The 20,112-nt window shown below is 47.3% G+C and overlaps 2 protein-coding genes across 8 annotated transcripts in view; one reads left to right on the forward strand and one right to left on the reverse strand.

Moving 5' to 3' along the window:
* Positions 1–105: 105 nt before the first annotated feature.
* On the forward strand, positions 106–18,744 carry LRRC41 (leucine rich repeat containing 41). 4 transcript variants are annotated; one of them, XM_059042733.2, is made up of 10 exons: positions 106–357; positions 3,960–4,046; positions 5,617–5,687; positions 11,834–12,980; positions 15,831–16,091; positions 16,624–16,788; positions 16,881–16,979; positions 17,518–17,640; positions 17,865–17,940; positions 18,056–18,744. In XM_059042733.2, exons 1-10 carry the CDS (start codon positions 159–161, stop codon positions 18,273–18,275), a joined length of 2,448 nt encoding a protein of 815 aa, XP_058898716.1. In that variant the 5' UTR covers positions 106–158; the 3' UTR covers positions 18,276–18,744. The 4 variants fall into 4 exon arrangements, with proteins under 4 accessions (XP_058898716.1, XP_066864459.1, XP_066864454.1 ...); XM_067008353.1 differs by lacking the exon at positions 106–357 and adding an exon at positions 2,191–2,388; XM_067008358.1 differs by lacking the exon at positions 15,831–16,091.
* Positions 18,667–20,112, reverse strand: part of RAD54L (RAD54 like) — a 63,250-nt gene continuing 61,804 nt past the window's right edge. For 3 of the 4 annotated variants that reach the window (XM_067008389.1, XM_059042750.2, XM_067008404.1), the window contains exons 17-18: positions 19,171–19,334; positions 18,667–19,074 (exon numbers count right to left, since the gene is read on the reverse strand). In XM_067008389.1, coding sequence (XP_066864490.1) covers positions 18,864–19,074; positions 19,171–19,334 — 375 coding nt within the window. In that variant the 3' untranslated portion in view covers positions 18,667–18,863. The remainder of the gene's footprint in view (positions 19,075–19,170; positions 19,335–20,112) is intronic. The other variant, XM_067008383.1, reaches the window with a different exon arrangement.

Here is a 20,112-nt window from a genome sequence, read left to right on the forward strand (position 1 = left end):
TGGCTTCTAAGAGACTTGGAAAGTATGCAGAAGTATTCGATGTTCCTTTAGCGCAATTCCCAGTCTTCCCCACATCGCTGATGGAACCGTCCTAACTGCTGACCTTTTCAAGATGGCGGCTCTAGACTGCTACTCTCGGGCTCGCGCACCTCCCCAAGATGGCGGCGCCCGAGGCCTGGCGCGCCCGGAGTTGCTGGTTCTGTGAGGTAGCGGCGGCAACGACCATGGAGGCCACGTCCCGGGAGGCGGCGCCAGCGAAGAGCTCGGCCTCGGGCCCCAGCGCTCCCCCCGCCCTGTTCGAGCTGTGCGGGCGGGCGGTGAGCGCCCATATGGGGGTTCTGGAAAGCGGGGTGTGGGGTAAGTCGCGGGGTGAGGGGCTACCTCTGGCAACGAGCGGAGACGGCCCAGCGGCCGGGGGGCGCGGGGGGCGAGGCCGGGAGGCCTGGAGCAAGGCCCAGCCCGGGGCACTGGAAGCCAGACCTTTGGGTCGGAACATGAATTCCGTGACTGACAGGCCTGGGCACAGTAAAGACGGAGACCAAACCGGCAGGTGGACCCGCACCGCGGCCTGGCCGGGGGGCGCGGGGGGCGAGGCCAGGAGGCCGGGTCTGGGGCGAAGCGGGCCGGGCGACAGAGGCAGGACTGACTAGCCGAGCTGTGGGTTCCGAAGTGACACTCGGGCTGGGCCGGGCTGCGGAGTCTTGGATGTCGAACGGACGGTCAGGGATGGCCCTTTTGGGGGCGGGGGCCGATGTTGCGAGGCCCGGACGGAGGCCAGGAGACCAGGAGGCCAGGCCCGGGGCCACCTAACCAGACTGACGGCGCGGGGCCTCCGGCGTCTGCCTGACAGACCTCGGGGGCCGAGACGCCGGAGGCCAAGCCGCTGAGCGAGGGCAGCCAGTGGACTGGAGAGCGAGGGGATGGGGCTGCCGGAGAGGCCGAAAGGCTCGGGGCGCCGAGGCCTGTCTGACTGCCCGGGGCTGGAGGGAGCGAATAGACGGCCAGGGCCTCGGATGCCAAACTGACTGAGCGACGGTCTGACGGGCAGGGCACGGAGCGCCGGAGGCCGCTCGGATTGGCCGGAGCGGCGAGGAAGGGCCAGAGAGCGGGTGAAGGGAGGCCGGGAGAGGATCAGCAATCGACGGAGGCGCGAATGACGGATAGGCGGGAAGGGCCACGGAGGCTCCAGGCGGGGCGACGGCCCGGGGATCCCGAACTGGGAGGGGGCGCGGCGCCGCTAGGAGGCCTGGGTCCGAGTGGAATGAAAGGAGGCCTGGGCCTGAGAGCGGCCGAGACCGCCAGGCCCGGCCTGGGTTGAGGGCGCCCAGGCTGAGGAGCAGAGGCGGGCGGCCTAGGGCGCTGGGATGAGGGCCTGGGAGGGTGAGCTGACTAGCCCGGCTGGGGGGCCTGGGAGTACGGCGGCGGGGTGGGCCGAGTAACGGAGGAGGGAGGCCTGCGGGCGGATTGGCACCAGGAGGCCGGGCCGTGGGGTGGGTACCGCTCGCTGGTCGCAGTCTGGCTGCTGAGGAGGAAAGCGCGGGTGGGCGACCTGGGCACCGACGGTGAGAGTAAAAGAGAGGAAAGTGAGAGCTCTGGGGGTAGGCCTGCCCGCACAGGGCGGAGGGAGGCCTTGGGCCTGACTGAATGCTGGTGTGAGGGGGTGGGGCCCGGAGGCCAGGGCTGAAGTTGGGTGAGGAGATGGCAGTCCAGGCCGAGGGCCCGGGGAGGGGGAGGGGGTGGCAGGAGAGGAGGCCTTGGGCCTGGGGCGGGGGGTGTCTAGTGTAGGCCTCAGGAATGGTGGCGGTGGTGCTTTTGCGAGGAGGAAGGCCCGTGTAAGGTCAGGAGTGGGGGCTTGATGTCCTGGGATTGGGGGTTTGGGTTACACGCGTGAGGAGGCCTATGTGGAGAAAAGGCCCTGGCGTTTGGGGGGTTGGGCCTCCAGGAATGAGCCCCAAAGCTGTGGAGTGGTTAAGGAGGTCCAGGGATGGAGGAAGGCCCTTGGTGGTAGTGGTGGTGGTGGGGACCAATCCTGAAGAGGCCCAAGTGCCTTGTCTGCTGGGGAAGACTGTTAGAAGTCCTCAGGCCTAGTGAGGGGGAGGGGATTGGGGAGGCCCTGGACCAACAGCTAAAAGGAGTAGGGTCAGGCTGACTCATGGGCAATAGGAGAAGAGTCTCAGTGGATCTGTGCAGGAGGCTCAGAAAAATCCTGGGGAATGTGGAAGAAGGTACAGTGGATCTGGCTGTGTCAGCCTGGACCTTCCAGAATGCTAAACCTGGCTACGAGGACAGAGGACCGGGGGTGGAGGCCCGAAGTTGGGAAGGGGAAGCATTGAAGATGTGGGCTGGAAAGAAGCAAGGAAGAGCCTGGCTTAAGAAGAATGGAGAAAGGTACAGAGGAGTTTGTGAATAACGGGATGAGAATCCCTGTGGCTGTGAGAGGGGATGGCTAAACAGGGGAGCATTACGGACAGAGGAGGAAGAGCTCCTATGGGCCTAGCCCAGGTGGACAGTCACACAGAATCAAGCTAGGTCTCTTAGAAGGGCCAAGTAAGAGGCCTGCTAAGCAAGGCTATTTTGGAGGAAGGTTTCAGTGTGGGCTAACAGCCAGGAAAGCCTTCCTGGAAGTAGTGCACTAGCATTTCTTTGTGTAGAGAGAGAGGAGGGGAAAATGAGTAAAGGCAGCAGGAAAGGATATAATGAGGAATAGAATAGGTATGTTATACCTTGAATGCCAGGATATGGAACTTGGACTTTATCTTGAATGCAGTAGAGTGACTACATTAGTATAATAGCATAGGGAATTAATGCTTTTCTTCAGCAGGTACATTGAGTACCTACTATGTAGAAATAATTGTACTAGGCTCTTGGATATCTAGACTCAGTTATTGCATAAGTAAAGATAAAAGGAGATCCTGGAATGTAAGTTTTGAAAGAATTTTCTCAAGTATCAAGATCTTAAGACTTTTTCTTGGCAGGACAGAGATGCTTTTGACAGGATAAGAATAATAAGAGCTAAAATTCAATGAGATTATGGACAGGCATAGTCTTCAAAAGATTATGAGCATGGTCTCCTTTAATTTTCACAACAATCTTGAGGTAGTTATTATTATCTCAATTTTACAATTGAGGAAACTGAGGCTCAAAGACATTAATTTGTCTATGAATTCATAATTAAGTGGTACAATCAGGATTTCACCCAGTTTTGTCCAATCTAGAGACTAAACCATTTAGCCACAATACTGTAATGCCTCTCAGATCTAGGGAAGTTAGCAAGAGCAAGTTCTGTTTTGAAGATATATTGAATTAAGAGTATAGAGCCTAATTATTTTTAGTCTTCATAGGAAAGTGCTAGTTCAGGGTATAGTGGGAGCCCAAAGGATGGAAGTGGCCAGTTTGGAAGAGTGGGAAGGGAATTCAGGAAAGGCTTAATAAAGGGCATGTGATACGTGAAAGATGAGTAATTGATATGCTGAAAATGGCAAGAACATTCCCAGTGGAGAGAACAGCATGACAAAGGCACAGGTAGAAAGCAGGGAGTTAGGTAACTGAAAAAAGTAGTTTAGTATGGCTGAAGTGTAGGAGGCAAAGCAGGGAGCTGGAGAAGTTAGTAGGGCCCAGATTATGAGGGACTTTTTTTTAAATCACACATATTCAAAGGGACCTTTTAAATGCAGAATGGTCCATTAGGCTTGGGCAGAAGTGAACTGCCAGCTCCTAAATGAGCCTATCAGCTTGCTTTGTCGGATTATCTCACCCTTGAAGACATGCATGCCCCTGAAATTCCAGCTGCCAACTAAGTGGCTGAAGATAAGTGGACCAGAGTCTGAATTAAACTTAGGTTATCTTCTATAAGTTCCTCTCGTCAAGTGAGAAGTCTGCCCTTCTGTTTTCCTTTCCAGTAGGATAAATAATGCTTGCAACTCGGAGAAAAAAGTAAATTTTATGTTTGGTTTTTGTAGCCCTCCCAGGCCCAATACTTCAAAGCATCTTACCTCTGCTCAATATATATTACTTGGAGAGGATTGAGGAAACTGCCCTCAAGAAAGGTGAGTGTTTTTCTGTCTTTTTTTCAGTCACTGATTGTAAGCAAGGCACCATGATGTTCTTCAGGTAAATATTACACCTGATACCTGCATAGAACTTCATGCTTTTCAAAAAGTACCCTCACACCTATTTTCTTATCTGATTTCTCAATGTCCTGTGAAACACAAAACAAGTATGTGATCCCTATTATACTAATAAAAAAGAAACCACAGGCACACAACAATTAATAGCAAAGCCAAATAGAACCCAGATCTTTTGCAGGATTTTATTTCCCCGACCAGGGATTGAACCCAGGCCCCGGCAGTGAAAGCACCAAGTCCTAACCACTGGACAGCCAGGGAATTCCTGAACACAGATCTTTTTTTTTTTAAAGATTTTTTTTTTTTAAATTTATTTATTTTTGGCTGCATTGGGTCTTTGTTGCTGCACACGGGCTTTCTCTAGTTGCGTTGTGCAGGCTTCTCATTGCAGTGGCTTCTCTTGTTACAGAGTACGGGCTCTAGGCACATGGGCTTCAGTAGTTGTAGCTCACGGGCTCAGTAGTTGTGGCTCATGGGCTCTAGAGCGTAGACTCAGTAGTTGTGGTGCACGGGCTTAATTGCTCCACATCACATGGGATCTTCCTGGACCAGGGCTCGAACCCTGTGTCCCCTGCATTGGCAGGCAGATTTTTAACCACTGCGCCACCAGGGAAGTCCCAGATCTTTTTTTTTTAAATAAACTTCAGTTACGACAATATTTTAATTCATTTTTTATTTACTTTATTTATTTTTGGCTGCATTGAGTCTTAGTTGAGGCACGCGGGATCTTGGTTGAGGCATGCAGAATCTTTCATTGCGGTGCCCGGGCTTCTCTCTAGTTGTGGCGTGTGGGTTTTCTCTTCTCTAATTGTGGCATGCAGGCTCCAGGTCACGTGGTCTCCATAGTTGTGACATGCAGGTTCCAGAGCGCATGGGCTCTGTAGTTTGGGGCATGAGGGCCCTCTAGTTGAGATGCACGAGCTCAGTAGTTGTGGCACGCGGGCTTAGTTGCCCCACGGCATGTGGGACCTTAGTTACCTGACCAGGGATCAAACCCGCATCCCTTGCATTGTAAGGAGGATTTTTTACCACTGGAGCACCAGGGAAGTCCCAAACCCAGATCTTTTGAATCTTCTGAATTCATTTTTCTAATTTATCAAGCTGCCTCCCAAACCCTTCATTGGACACATCTGTTAACAGCTAACATTCATCTAACTAACCCTGTTCCAAGCAGGTTAGGCACCTATCTTAGGCACTTTACCTGGAGAAACTCATTTAATATTTTCAACAACTCTGTGAAATTGCTATTATTAACTACATTTCATAGATAAGGAAACTGAGGTACAGAAAAATTAAGTAACTTGCTCAAGGTTACACTGCTAGACTATGGTTTGCTGATATTTGAAGCCAGGCAGTCCGTTGTTAGAGCCAGTGCTCTTTACCACTCTGCCATGTTGCTCCTGTGAACCTAGAAAAGGACATTAAAAGGCTGATGTACTTCACTCATGGAGACCAAGGAGCAGCCAAGTAAATGTGATATTTCTCTCTACAGGCCTCTCCACTCAGGCCATTTGGCGCCGACTATGGGATGAGCTGATGAAGACAAGGCCTTCCAGTTTGGAAGTAAGTTAAGGCACCAGGTAGAACTCTGGCCTGACTTTGCACAGTGAAAGCAGGAATAGCACACAAACACAAGCTGGGTACTGGTAAAGTGCAGGGGCAAGCATGGAATGAATTTGGGAAGAGGTCTCTGATGGCTTGTCACGAAGTTCTTTTCATTTGACATTTGTCACTGACTTGCTTGTTCACCATGTTTGCAGGTGACACAAAACAGGGAAAGGTAGTGATCACAATGGATGGCAGAACCTGTATTCAGGTCTTGACAGGGCTGGAGCAATGGTCAAACCTAACAAGATGAAATTTAGCAGAATAAACCAACTCTCCACTTGAGTCTAAAAAATTCTAATTGCATGACCTCAGGGTAGTGGGTGGAGGGGTCTGGCTTAGCAGCAGCTAGAATAAAAAAGATTAAGGGGGTTTAGTCTACATTTTGCTAAAGCCATTCATATAATGACTGTATCCTGAGCTGTGTGAACTAATGTAACTATAATGTAGACTGAAAGACAAGGGGGATGATAGACCTGCTTGACTCTGCAGTGGTCAGGCTATCCCTGGAGTATGGAGAAAGAAGTCAAAGCCACATCATGTGAGTCACATTTGGAAGACTGGAGATGTTTTTCCTGAAAAAGAGAAGACTTGGGGAACATGAACTGTCTTGAAATATTTGAAAGAGGGATTAACAGACTTGTTCTGGGTGGAAGCTAAAGGAGGATAAACTTTTGCTAAACTGTAGAACTTTTAAACTCTGAGGTTATTGGTGATGAAACAAGCTAATTCCAGAGGTAATAAGCTTCCCATCTCTAACTGTTTATTAATAGAGTCTGGATAACCACCTGACACAAGGGTACTGTATCAATAGAAGAAGTTCGGCATTGTTGGAGATATTGGACAAGATGACTTTTAGGGGTCCTCTTAGCCCTTAGAATAATAAGATTCTATTATTCATTGGTTCAAATATAACTCACTGGAGCTCTCATTTAAACAGAATTCCTTTTACTGCTCCATAATTAGGTGACAGGACAGATTGAGTTCAATAAACATTTACTCAAACTTACCACATACCACATCTTATGCTGAATATTAGAGGTACAGACACAATCCCTAATCTTGAGGAACTATCAGTTTAGTGGGGAAATCTGCAAACAAATACATCATGTATGGTAGGGCAAGTGGTATGATCAAGTGTAGCGAGGAGGTTGAAGGAAAAGGGAGTAAGAAAGTCTTTCCTAGGAAGTAGTATTTGAACTGGACTTTATATAGTGAATGAAGCCAAATGAGAGGGGAACAAGCTCTTATCAGAAATTGGAGATTTATTTTGTGGGGATACACTAGGTTCAGTAACGTTCAGCTCCATATCCTTCAGCTTTTCCACTTCCAGATCTAGATGCAACCCCTGGAGTTCAGCATAATGACATTGAGGCCCAGTGAAATTATCAGGCATTATGTATAGGAGTTAGGCCTTATGAGGAAGAGAAGTGGACACAAGAATGTTAAGAAACGGCAACAGCTTCCTGCAACCTTTAAAGAAACATGAGATTCACTTTGTCACAGTGTCTCCCAAGTAGTATGGTTGACTAGCATGTGATGGAGACTGTAATATCTTTCTCTTTGAGAAAGCTTTTTCCACCATTATCTCAAGCTTCCTGGGAAGGAATGTCTATTTGTTATCTGTTTCCTTGTCTCAGAGTATTTCAGAATATATAGGAAGCCCCAGGCCTGGTGGCCTAACAGTCACCTACACAGAAGTCCTGACTTGGAGCATATCCATTCCAGAAGGTGTCTGCTTCCACTTCCCACTTTTACATAACAGTAACCTTCACTTCATTCAAAGTTCATACAGTTATTGAGTGACTATTCAGTTCCAGGCACTACACTAGGTTCTAGGTATACAGTGGTGAGCAAGATAGAGTACCTGATTGCTTATAGAGCAATAGTATTTCAAACTGTGTAGTACTAGTGTATATGTGTATTAAGAGATCTGCAGAATAAAATAGATATTCTGGAGACAAAGCAATGGGGAAATGAAGGATTATTCAATCAATGGTTCTCCAGTAACTGGTTAACCATTTGGAAAAGATAAAGTTAGAGCCTCACTTTACAATATACTCAATTTCTATATAGATTAAAGATTACATTGTAAAAAGTAAAGCACAAAACAATTTTTAAAAAGAATAAAGGTGACTGGTTATCTAATCTCAGGGTTGAGAGTGCTAGTAAATAGGCAGAAACAAAAAAGAAAATATGGACACATCTGGCCACATAAAATACCAACACTATAAATACAATTTAAAAGGTATGTAAAAAAAACACTATAAATATAATTTAAAAGGTACGTAAAAGAATGTTTGCAACAATATTTGCAAAATAAAAGGATACAGAAGATAAGACAGGCGAACAGTAGAATAAAATGAATACAGATTTGGACAAGTTTCAAAATATACAAAAATCTCCAATAAAGTAAAAAGTGTTCAATCTCATTAATTTAAAAAATGGGAAAGTAAAATTATACCTCTTAAATTAGTGAAGTCTTGTTTTAATTTGGTTTTGTTTTAAAAGATAATTCCAGGGGTGGGTAGGACTTGCATTTTAATATGTTGGTGATGGGAACAGAAATGTTACAACTTTCTCGGTGGGCAATCTGGTGATAATTGTCAAGTCTTTAAAATATTCAAATTCTTCACCTAGAAATTTTAAGAAGTATATATCTTATGGTATATAAAATTGAGATACTCATGAAGATTTATTTCCAGATGTTCATGACAGCAAAGTTTAATATAAAAAGCTAGAAACAATTTAAGTATTCAATAATATAGAAATTATTAAATATAGTACATCCATATTTTCAAAATATTAATAAAGTCATTCTAAAAATATTTAAATACGTGGTGGTAAAAATGTTTAATGATGTGGTGATATGTAATGTTTAAAAAAAAAGCCCAGCAGTTGAAACTGTTCAGAATCGTCTCAGTGTTATAAACACAAATACCTATAGCTCATCACATATACAATATACACTCCAAAAAGTTGGTTTACACATGATTTTTGATTTGCTTCCATATAGTTCCACAAACAATATTTCTGTTATCAGAAAAACAGTGGACGATATATAGTTTATGAGCATTTGCAGGCTCTAACAGTTTAGTACAAGAAAATATTTAGCTCTCCCTAGTTTGTACACACTTCTTCCTTCCTTACCAGTACCTGAGCTGCCAGCCCGTTGTGGATGGGCCAAGGACTGATTGTGTTGGTAAGCAAATGTCATGTCACCTCTTTGGTGGTGCCTCATTTCCCCTACTCGCCCCCAAAAGAAAGTATTTAAATCATTTTGCATTCTCTGAACTATAGTGTATGAACTATAGTGTACGAGTCCACAAAATAAGTGGCTTGGACTAGGTCTCTCAGGTATTTTTCAGCTTTGACGTTTTAGCATAGAATCTTCTACAAGGTGGTGATGGAATAAAATGCAGTGAATTGCTATCTGCTTATGCATTAATTCATGAGAAAGAAGCCATTGCAATAGTCATCAACTAATTTTACATACTCATTTAATTTTCACAACAACTCTGTCATGTAGGTATAGTTATCTTCCTCAGTTTACAGATGATGAAACTGAGGCAGAAAGAGGAAAAGTGACTTACCTAAGGTGACAGTTCATGAATGGCAGACCTGACATTCAAGTTCAGGCAGTCTGGCTCTGGAGTGCATGCTCTTAATCACTATGTCATGCTGCTTTCACTGTGGTTATCACAGGTCTGGGGTGTTCCAATTTCAAATATTCTCTCCTATTGTCTTTGTAAACCAATAAAATGTCTGAAAAACCCAAGTATTTAGTTATCTAAAGTTCATATTCCACATGCCTTATAGTCGGAAACAGCCACAATATCTTTGTTCATGTTCACATCTTTGGCCATATTTTAGGCCCAGATCTCATAGTAACCATCTATTTCATTTGTGAAGTTGAAGCCTTGCTAGGGATACCTGCAAGTATTTTTCTAGGCTGTGTGGGCCAGCAAATGCATGAAAAAAGTGCTAGAATGAGGCAGGATTAAAGGATTCAGGAATACCCTCTTTGCTTCCACTTAAGGCTGAGTAGAGATTTGGTTGCCAGGTATTTTTTCCTGCTGCCCTCAGGCCCCCACACTGCTGCTGGAGGGACCTTTCTCACTTGTAGCTGCCATGCAGTTAGTTTAAACATGAAGTCGTTCCTATTTATTACCACAGCAGGGTCTTGGGGAATAGCTAGGGCAAAGGGAATGACACTTTTGCCTGAGAATAGGGGCCCATCTCCTGCCAAGAACCTCATATAAACTGAGGGTCAATCTGGTATGAGGGAATGCACAGAGGCAGGGTAGATACCAAAGGAAGTATCTTATTTTTAGCCTTTGGGAACCTCAGGCCCCACTACCTTCAGGCTGAATAAGCACCCTGCTTAACAGGCTCTGCCTCCATCCAGTCCATTTCACATTTCCCATGTGGGGTAATTATTATCATTAACAACAGGAGAAGTTACATTTTGTATTTTACAGTTTACAAGGTGCTTTAAACTTGCACTGTCTCATTTGATCTTCACAGCAAACCTGTGAAGCAGGTGATATTATCCACATTTTACAGATGAAGAAAGAGGTTTAAAGAGGTCCAGAGTATAGTGGCAGAGCTGGCACTTTTATCAAAGTCATCAGACTTTCTATGCACCTTAGGAGAGAATGGGGACTTAGAGAAATATCAGTATTTGTCTCAATGTGTCCTTTTGGGGTAGGTAGCAGTAATTCCTAATCTCTGATAATATACATCAGAATCATCTGGGGAAGGTTTAAAAAATAAAGATGCATGGACCTTACACCTCAGTTGTAACACAATCACCAAGTCTGGGTACATGGTATATGAATTTTGGGAAAAAGCTCCACAGTAAATTCTGATGTATATCAGATCTTAAGAATCACTTGTGGAAAAAAAAATCACTTGTGTTCAGTTCTTCTAAATGTATCAGAACAGCCTGATGAAATCTCATACCCATCAAAGCAAAGTATTGCCTTGGAGAAAACTAAGATTTGCTGCCTCCTCTCCAGTAATTTCTAATCTGGTTGGGATGAGATGTGTATACAGGCAGACTCAACACCATGAGACATATGTACCAATGTCTAAGACCTGAGTAGTCAGTATCAGAGTTCCAACAAGAGAGGTAGGGGGAGGGGTAGAAAGTGGGGCAGACATTCAATGAGACAAACAGCCTCAAAGAGCAAAATGTTGGTAGGTCCTTTCATGAAGTCTATTTGATCTGGCAGTGGAGAGCATTTCTGGCAGAGGTAGGAAAGGAAAAAGAAGGCACGTTTGGGTCAGTGAGGTGACCAATTTCGCCAGAGCAAAGCATTCACGAGCAAGATGTGGCAGATAAAGCTGCTCAGGTAGGCAGAGGCTGTATTGTGGACAGCTTTCCCTGCCAGCCTGAGGAACTTCAAATGTGTTGCAGCACTGATCCCCTAAGCAGTGGGGAGACTTCAGGGGTTTTAAAGGAGAATAATCAGAGAGTTTTGTTTTTTAATACAAAGATGGAACCCAGTGGACTTGTGTAAAAGTTTGGGAAGGGGAACAAGCAGAGGAATCAGGAAGCTAATGAAGTAGCCAGGTGTTAGGTGATAAGGGTCTGAACAAAGGTGGTAGTTAAGAATGGAAAGTTAGGGTCAGGTTCTTAAAACAAGTGTGGAAGAACTTACAGGGTTGAGTGTTTCACTTGGGAGGCACTATAGTAAGTCTCTGGAACCAAATTTCCTGGGTTCAAATCTTTTTGTTTTTTGGCTATGCCGTGTGGCTTGTGGGATCTTAGTTCCGCCGGGATTGAACCTCGGCCCTCGGAAGTGAGAGCTCAGAGTCATAACCACTGGATCACCAGGGAATTCCCTCCTGGGTTCAGATCCTAATCCTGCCCCTTAACTGTATAACCACAGGCAATAACATTTGTGCCTTGGTTTTCTTACCTGTAAAATGGATCTAATAGTAATATATACCTCAAAGATGTGAAGATTAAATGAATTTGCATACATTATTTAGAATGTTACCTGGCTCAGTAAACAGCTAGCTATTGGAAGGAAGGAAACTGGGTTCCATGGGTAGCACTTAGTATCACAGCTGTCTGGAATGTTCTCTGCTTTCAGAGCGTGACCTGTTGGCGAGCCAAGTTTATGGAGGCCTTTTTTTCCCATGTTCTACGTGGGACCATTGATGTGTCTTCTGACAGGCGTCTTTGTGACCAGCGCTTCTCACCTCTCCTGCATAGCTCCCGCCATGTCCGGCAGCTCACCATCTGCAACATGCTGCAGGGTGCAACTGAGCTGGTGGCAGAGCCCAATCGCAGGGTTCTGGAGACCCTGGCCAGTTCCCTGCACACCCTCAAGTTCCGCCACCTGCTGTTCTCTGATGTGGCTGCTCAGCAGTCACTTCGGCAGCTGTTGCATCAGCTTATTCACCATGGGGCTGTCAGCCAGGTGTCGCTGTACTCCTGGCCTGTACCTGAGTCAGCCCTTTTCATTCTTATCCTCACTATGAGTGCTGGCTTCTGGCAGCCAGGCCCCGGTGGCCCACCCTGCCGCCTCTGTGGAGAGGCCTCCCGAGGCCGGGCTCCATCCCGAGATGAAGGGTCCCTCCTGCTGGGCTCACGCCGGCCTCGCCGGGATGCTGCTGAGCGATGTGCTGCAGCCCTGATGGCCTCCCGGCGGAAGAGTGAAGCCAAGCAGACGGCCAGAGCCGCACCTGCCGCTCGGGTAACACGCCGGAGCACACAGGAGAGCCTGACAGCAGGCGGGACAGACCCTAAGAGGGAGCCGCTCCCTCCAGCCACTTCCCATGAGGCTCCTGGCACCAAACGCCCACCCTCTACTCCAGCCACCACCTCCTCTGCCTCTGCTTCCTCTTCTTCCACATCCTCGTCTAAACGGGCTCCAGCTAGCTCAGCCCCACAGCCTAAGCCCCTAAAGCGTTTTAAGAGAGCTGCAGGGAAGAAGGGTGCTCGCACCCGTCAGGGGTCTGGTGCTGAATCTGAAGACCTATATGACTTTGTTTTCATTGTGGCGGGTGAGAAAGAGGATGGGGAAGAGATGGAGATCGGGGAAGTGGCTTGTGGAGCACTGGATGGATCAGATCCCAGTTGCCTGGGGCTTCCAGCACTGGAGGCCTCCCAAAGATTCCGCAGCATTTCCACCTTGGAGCTCTTCACAGTTCCACTCTCCACAGAGGCGGCTCTGACACTGTGCCACCTGCTGAGCTCCTGGGTGTCTCTGGAGAGCCTCACACTCTCCTATAATGGTGAGTGCCCTGGAGGGGCAGGGGTTGGGTCTCCCAGCAGCACCAGCTGTGTGCCCAACCCTGTGGAGGGGAATAGGGGGTATGATCAGGAAGCTGGAGATGTGGCCCTACCTGCCTCACATGGAGGCTGAAGGCACACACATGATATAGTGGCAGACTGTCGGTGCTAGAAGAGATGAACACAAGGTCTACAGGCTTGATCTAGTTGGAAGCAGGGGTTCCTGAGGGACAGTGAGAATCTGAAGAATGAGTCTACCTTAGATATGGTAGGCAAACCAAGGACAGGCGTGGGAAAATATAGTGAATACAGGGCCAACCAGGGCTGAGGTTGGATCTCACTAGTCATATCAAAGCAGCTATACAAAAAGGTGTGGGACACCTTTTTTTTAAAAAAAAAATCAGACCAGCAACCTGCAAAACAGCCCTCAGTTCTTTCCCATCTGGTTGTGCCCAGCTAGCCAAATTTCAGTTCTGCCTAAATCCAGCAATCTGCCTAGGTTGCTGAACAGTGCTAGAGAAAGTCACACAACTGCAGACTGGTGCTACTATATACATTCATGGTCATCATCCTCATATGAACCCTGTTTGCAACATCAGCTCCATTCCTACCCTACCACTTCAAACCCTTTTCCTCTCAGCAGATGACCACCTACTTCACAGAAAATAGAAGCCATCACACATGAACTCCTTCAACTTATTGTTAACCAAACCTATAAACTCCTACACTTGCACTCTTCCTTTCTTCCTTCATCACAATGGGAGAAATGGCTGCCCTATCTAAGGCTAACTCTTCTGCCTGTGCTCTGGATACATACCCTCTCACCTCCTTAGGAAAGCACATTTTTCAAATGCCTTAATAAGAGCTAACTTTTATATACTGCCTACTATGCATCTAGCATATTTTAAATATTCTTTAATTTAATCCTTACAATTGAGGTCAAGTGACTTGCCCAGGATAAGTTAGTAAATTGCAGAGCTAGAATTCAAACCCAGGTAACCTGGCTCCAGAACTCATGCTTATAAACCACTTAATGCTGCCTCTCTTCTCTCAATCAGGTATCCACCAAAAACTACCACCACCACCTCCATCTATTCCATTTATTAACTACTGTCCTATTCTTTCATGCCCTTCAGAGACAACCTTAAGAGTCATCTGTGCCCTCGTACTCTCACAGCCACTCCAACCTTGCTTACACCCCATCTACTGCATCAAGGACCTCGAGGTGACCAAGGTCATCCTTGTTGCTAAGTCCAATGTATACCTTTCAGTCCTCATCTTAAATTAATCCTCGGCATCATCTGCTATTAAGTATTGTCTTCTTCATGAAGTAGTCTCATTTCTACTACCTCAAAATTTTCTGATTTTTTTTCTCCTCCCTTTCTGGACATTACTTCTCTCAATGTTCAGAGATCCTCAAAGCTCTCCCAGTTTACACATGCTTCCTGGACTTGGTTTCAAAGACCAACTATGCTGAAGACACCCCCATTTTATGACGTTAGCCCAGATCTTCCTCCTAAACTCCAGACCTAGTTATCCATCTGACAACTAGATATCACAGGATTCATAAACCACACTCCCCAACGTGAATGCATCTTCCTTCTAAAAAGACCTTCCTGTTCTCAATGACATCACAGATGATTCAGTTGCTCAAAAGAAACCTGGATTCTCTTACTCCACATATGTTTGGTTACCAGGCGGTACAATCTCTGGTCATTTATCTCCACATCCTTAATTCAGACTACCATTACCTCTCACCTGGATTCATCATTTCAGTAGTTCCTCTTGACTCCATACACACCATACAACTCACTTTTTACACTGCAACCCAAGCATTTTCAAAAGTGCAAATCTGTCAATCTAAAAATTCAATGGCTTCTTGTCACTGTATCTGTTTTACTTAGAGGGCCATTCATGTTCTTACCCTGCTTACCTCTATAGTTGAATCGTCAACACTTCTCTCCCTCATACTTTACACGCCAGCCACACTATTTCTCAGTTCTTGGAACCTGCCACTCTTTCTCCTTCAGGTCTTGATATATGCCAAGTTCACTCTGCCAGTCACTCCTCCTCCTCTTAGCCTGTCTCTTTTATGTTCTTTAGGACTCAGCCAGAGAGTCTTTACTGATGAAAGCTAAACTGGGTGTTAAGTACCCATCCTTTTACTTCCACAGCACTCTGCTTCCCCAGTTCCCATCATATGTTTTTGTTATCAGGCTGTATAGGCAGGAACAAGATCTGCTCATGACTATCTAGCAAAAAAACATGCTTACCAGGTGCTTACCATGGGTAAGGTTTAGTTGAATGAATCAAAAGGAGCCTGCTCAGTCCAAGGAGAGGTAAAGGTGTGGCTTCCAAGGAATTATTTGCTCTGTGGCATTAAGCAACTGCCCTAACCTTTCTGGATCCTACCCCCTTCTGTGGGATGTTGTTATCATTTTCTGCCCTATTCCCACCCGATGAATTTTAAAGTATTCCCTATTGGATCACTGTCACTCTCCTGCTTAGTTTTCAGATGTTCCCCATGACCTATAGGAAAAGTCCAGATTTCTCTGCTGCTGTCTGTGCCCGTCATTCAGCTAGCAGCCACATGCTGTCCCACCACATCCTATCTTCTGTTTTGTGACTCTGCCCTGACTGATGTTTGAGGGCATGGCCCAGTAGAGGAGACATCAGTAAGCTGGTTACCTGAGGAAAAAGCAAGACAACGGATGAATAGTTGAGAATCATTTAAAACAATCTGATCCAAAGCTCAGATTTGGTAGTTATCAACAGAAATATTTGGAGTTGTCTCTGAATATTACCCCTATTGATACTCCCACATGACTGACCCAATCTCTTTCCTGCCATAGGCCTGGGCTCTAATATCTTCCGCCTGCTAGATAGTCTGCGGGCCCTGTCAAGCCAGGCTGGATGCCGCCTCCGTGCCCTGCATCTCAGTGACCTGTTCTCACCACTGCCCATCCTGGAGCTGACACGTGCCATTGTGCGAGCCCTGCCCCTGTTGCGGGTCCTCTCTATTCGTGTCGACCACCCTAGCCAGAGGGACAACCCTGCAGTACCAGGGAATGCAGGGCCCCCTAGCCACATAATTGGGGATGAGGAGATACCAGGTGAAGTACTATGCGCGTGTCTATTTCCACAGAAGTGTGGAGGTGTATTTGTGTGGGGAAGGCAAAAGATCTCTAATCCAGGCCTGTCACCACACATTCCTGGCTTATCTGTAATTTGTTGCCTTTAGAGCTTGTTCTTAAAGATAACCATGGGTTGGATAGATCCCAGACCAACACTAGCCCCATAGGGAGTGACTATGGCAGATCTGTCTCCAGAAAGGGGTCTGAACCAAGAACAGACCTGACCATTAGACTAGATTGGGTCCCCATGCTGTATGTTCCCTTAGTTCCTGCATGTCTTGTATCCCACCATTCTGCATACTCTACTTGTGTCTGATTAGTTGTCTTCTTGGATTAAAAGCACCGTTAAGAACAAGGACTAAATCATATATTAGCATACTGCCTTGCATATAGTAGGCACTCAAGGACAAGTAAATGATTTTTTAGTGAATCCTTTAAGGACAGGATGGGACCTGCAATGGGAATGAAGTAGCAATAGCCAGCTGTAATATTCTCTCCCTACCATATCCAGAAAACTGCCTGGAACAGCTGGAGATGGGATTTCCACGGGGAGCCCAGCCAGCCCCACTGCTCTGCTCTGTACTGAAGGCCTCGGGTTCTCTGCAGCAGCTGTCCCTGGATAGTGCCACCTTTGCCTCTCCCCAAGATTTTGGGCTTGTGTTGCAGACACTCAAAGGTAGGACCCAGTTAGAATGGTAAAGGGAGAACAGAAGGGGACTTTGCATTGTTCTTTGAGAACACTAAGGTCCATTAACTTTCCTGATCCAGAGTACAACCTAGCTCTGAAGAGGCTGAGCTTCCATGACATGAATCTGGCTGACTGTCAGAGTGAGGTGCTGTTTTTGCTGCAGAATCTAACTCTTCAAGGTAAGTTTATCCAGAGCCTGGGGCATTCGTGGGTCCTCACTGCAGATCTGCCACGGTCTCACTGAGTAAGCAAGCCACTGTTCTTTTCTTGGCTTTATGTCAACTATAAAATGATCACAGAACCTGCATCACCTTCCTTCTAAAGGGTCCCCTACTCAACTCTTCCTATACTAAACATGGGAAATTACTCACTTGGAGAGTGCCTCACCTATAAGTTTTTCTTACCTTCCAGTGGCTGACAAATGATGGTGGTGGGAAGGGATAAATGTGCTGCCAGGAGCCCCCTCATAGACTTGTGGCTAATGCCCACCCCTGCATAGAAGGAAGTGTATGGAGAACTGTCTGTGCAGAGCCTCCCTTGTAGGCTCAATCTCTAGTTTGAATACTTAGTTACAGCCTTGCTTGGGGTTTTGGACAAATTATTTTCTCCTTCTGGGACTCTGTAAAATGTTCATACCCCTTGCTAAGGCCCTGGGGCCAGAGGGGCAGCACCATTTCTCATGCTGCCATCAGAACTTATTCCACTTTCTCTTGACAGAGATTACCTTCTCCTTCTGCCGTCTGTTTGAGAAGCGCCCGGCCCAATTTCTGCCTGAGATGGTTGCTGCTATGAAGGGCAACTCCACACTGAAGGGCCTCCGGCTGCCGGGGAACCGCCTGGGTGGGGGAAGGGCCCTGAGGAGGGAGAGGGGGAAGGAGCCAGTCCTTTGACCTAGAAATTCAGTGTATTAAGGCATACACCTCTCCACTGGGAAGACGGGGGTTGGGATATAGTTGTGCTGGGGCTTTAGGAGTCTGGGCTTCTCCCTAGCCAGAACTGGGTTGGGATACCCTTATTCCCTGTTCTTGGGTAGAGGTGATGAGTATTTCTCCCCTTCTCCCCAGGGAATGCTGGCCTACTGGCCCTGGCAGATGTATTCTCTGAAGATTCATCCTCCTCTCTGTGTCAGCTGGATATCAGGTACATGTGGGCGTGGGGAAGGTGAAGGGAGGGCAACGACAAGGGATGGAGCTGCAGGGACACAGACCAGGGATTAGTTGACTCCTGGGTGTCTAATCCTTCTTACCCCTACCAGTTCCAACTGCATCAAGCCAGATGGGCTTCTGGAGTTTGCCAAGCGGCTGGAGCGCTGGGGCCGTGGGGCCTTTGGTCACCTGCGCCTCTTCCAGAACTGGCTGGACCAGGATGCAGTCACAGCCAGGGAAGCCATCCGACGGCTCCGTGCCACCTGCCATGTGGTTAGCGACTCGTGGGACTCATCCCAAGCCTTCGCAGATTATGTCAGCACCATGTGATGGGCCCATGCCTCACAGGCCCATGCTCAGTACCATCAGCTTGCAGGGGCTGAGGCATGGGCTGCCCAGAACCCCCAACCACCAATTCTATCTTTCTCTTTCTGTCACCTTTTTTCTCTTTTTTCCCTTGCACTGAGGTCTTAGAGGCCTTGATGGGGCCCAGCAAAGGCATTCGCACAACTGGGTTTAGAGCCTTTGGGCTCCTTACTCAGTACCCTGGGCCAGGAGGTCACAGTGGTCATTAATCACTGAGGACAGCCCCCACCCCCTTCCCTGCCCCAGGGTTCCTGCTTTTCCTCCTCAAGCAGTTACCCAGGCTTTAGTGAAGTGTAGGAGTGCCCACTACCAGGCCTCTCCTCTACTGGGCTCACCATGCTGCTCAGGCCTCAGTCCCTTTCATACCTTTATTCCTTCCTTTTTTTTTAACCAAAAAAGTTTTTCTTATAAAATAAATTTTGGGCAAACATCATGCAGCCCTTCTTGATGGTTTTTCTCTCAAAGAACAAAATTCAACAGTGCCCTATGGGGCAGGGAGCCCCCTTTCCCCAACTTCTTCCTCTAACAGCTACACACCAGACCAGCTGGTTATCAGTACAGGCCCCGCTGCTCCTCATGGGAATGCTGGTGGAAGACGAAGGTGATGGCAGTGGAAGCAGCATCCCAGGCAGCCTGGAGTACCTCATCCCTGAGCCCCCGCTTATCAGTGCTATGGTTCCACTGAGCCAGGTCTGAGGTGCAGTCAGAACCATCAGGGGGTGGCCACACCTGGTGGTTGTTAACACAGCGGCGGCAGCGCAACCTGTGGGCAGAGGACAGAGCTATGGTTACTGTAGATCCCATCTCCATGCTGTGTAGGGTGTTCAGAGGTAATGGCCAGCAGGGGCACTCCACCTACCTGTCATGTGTGTCACTGAGGCTAGCCTCATCCAGAGTAAACAGCTCCTTCAACTCGCCTAGAGAGAAGTGCCGCTCCACATCCTGCTCCTCATCCACCACACAGCTGCTCAGTGCCTTCTTGTGGCTCTGACGCTGAAAGATCTTCTCCTCAATGGTTCCTGCCTGGGGGGGTGGGGGTAGGGGTGGAAGCCAGGGCTAAGTCACCTCCAAACATAGGGGCCAGGAAAACCAAGGGGTTGAAACTGTAGAAGGGGAGATGAATGAGAAGAGTCTTGCAGCAATACCTCTGTTCATCTAAGCCAGTGGTCCACAACCTTTTTGGCACCAGGGACTGGTGGTTTCGTGGAAGACAATTTTTATACAGACTGGTGATGGGTGGGGGTGGGGAATGGCTCAAGTGGTAACATAAGCAATGGGGAGCCCCAGATGAAGCTTTGCTTGCTTGCTGCTCACCTCCTGCTGTGCAGCCCAGTTCCTAACAGGCCGTGGACCAGTTCCAGTCCCCAGCCCAAGGGTTGGGGACCCCTCATCTAAGCCCATTTTCCCAATCTATCTTTTGGGAATATGACTTGTGCATGTCTGCCCACCCAGGATATTTTCTGTACCGATGGAGGATTCCAGGGCCTTGCTAAATTTCCTCAGGGTGGGCTGAGGTTTGCAGCAGCAGATCTCCACACCAAGTCCAAATCTCACTCAAGTAAATGTCATTTGGGTATCCTATGCCAGGCCCTGTGCTAATGCCAGGATACAAAGAAGAATCCAATATGATGATCCCTATTCTTAAACTCACAGACTACTGGGGGAGAGAGAGACATATAATTGGTACAATGATAGAAATCTGTAGGATACCCAGGGACCCGCAAGAGGGATGGTGGAATGGAATAATGTTGAAAAGCTTGAAAGGACTATCCTTGAGCTGAATCTTGAAAAACGAATAGAT

Source organism: Kogia breviceps, chromosome 1 (assembly GCF_026419965.1).
Source record: "Kogia breviceps isolate mKogBre1 chromosome 1, mKogBre1 haplotype 1, whole genome shotgun sequence".
Classification (NCBI taxonomy): domain Eukaryota; kingdom Metazoa; phylum Chordata; class Mammalia; order Artiodactyla; family Physeteridae; genus Kogia; species Kogia breviceps.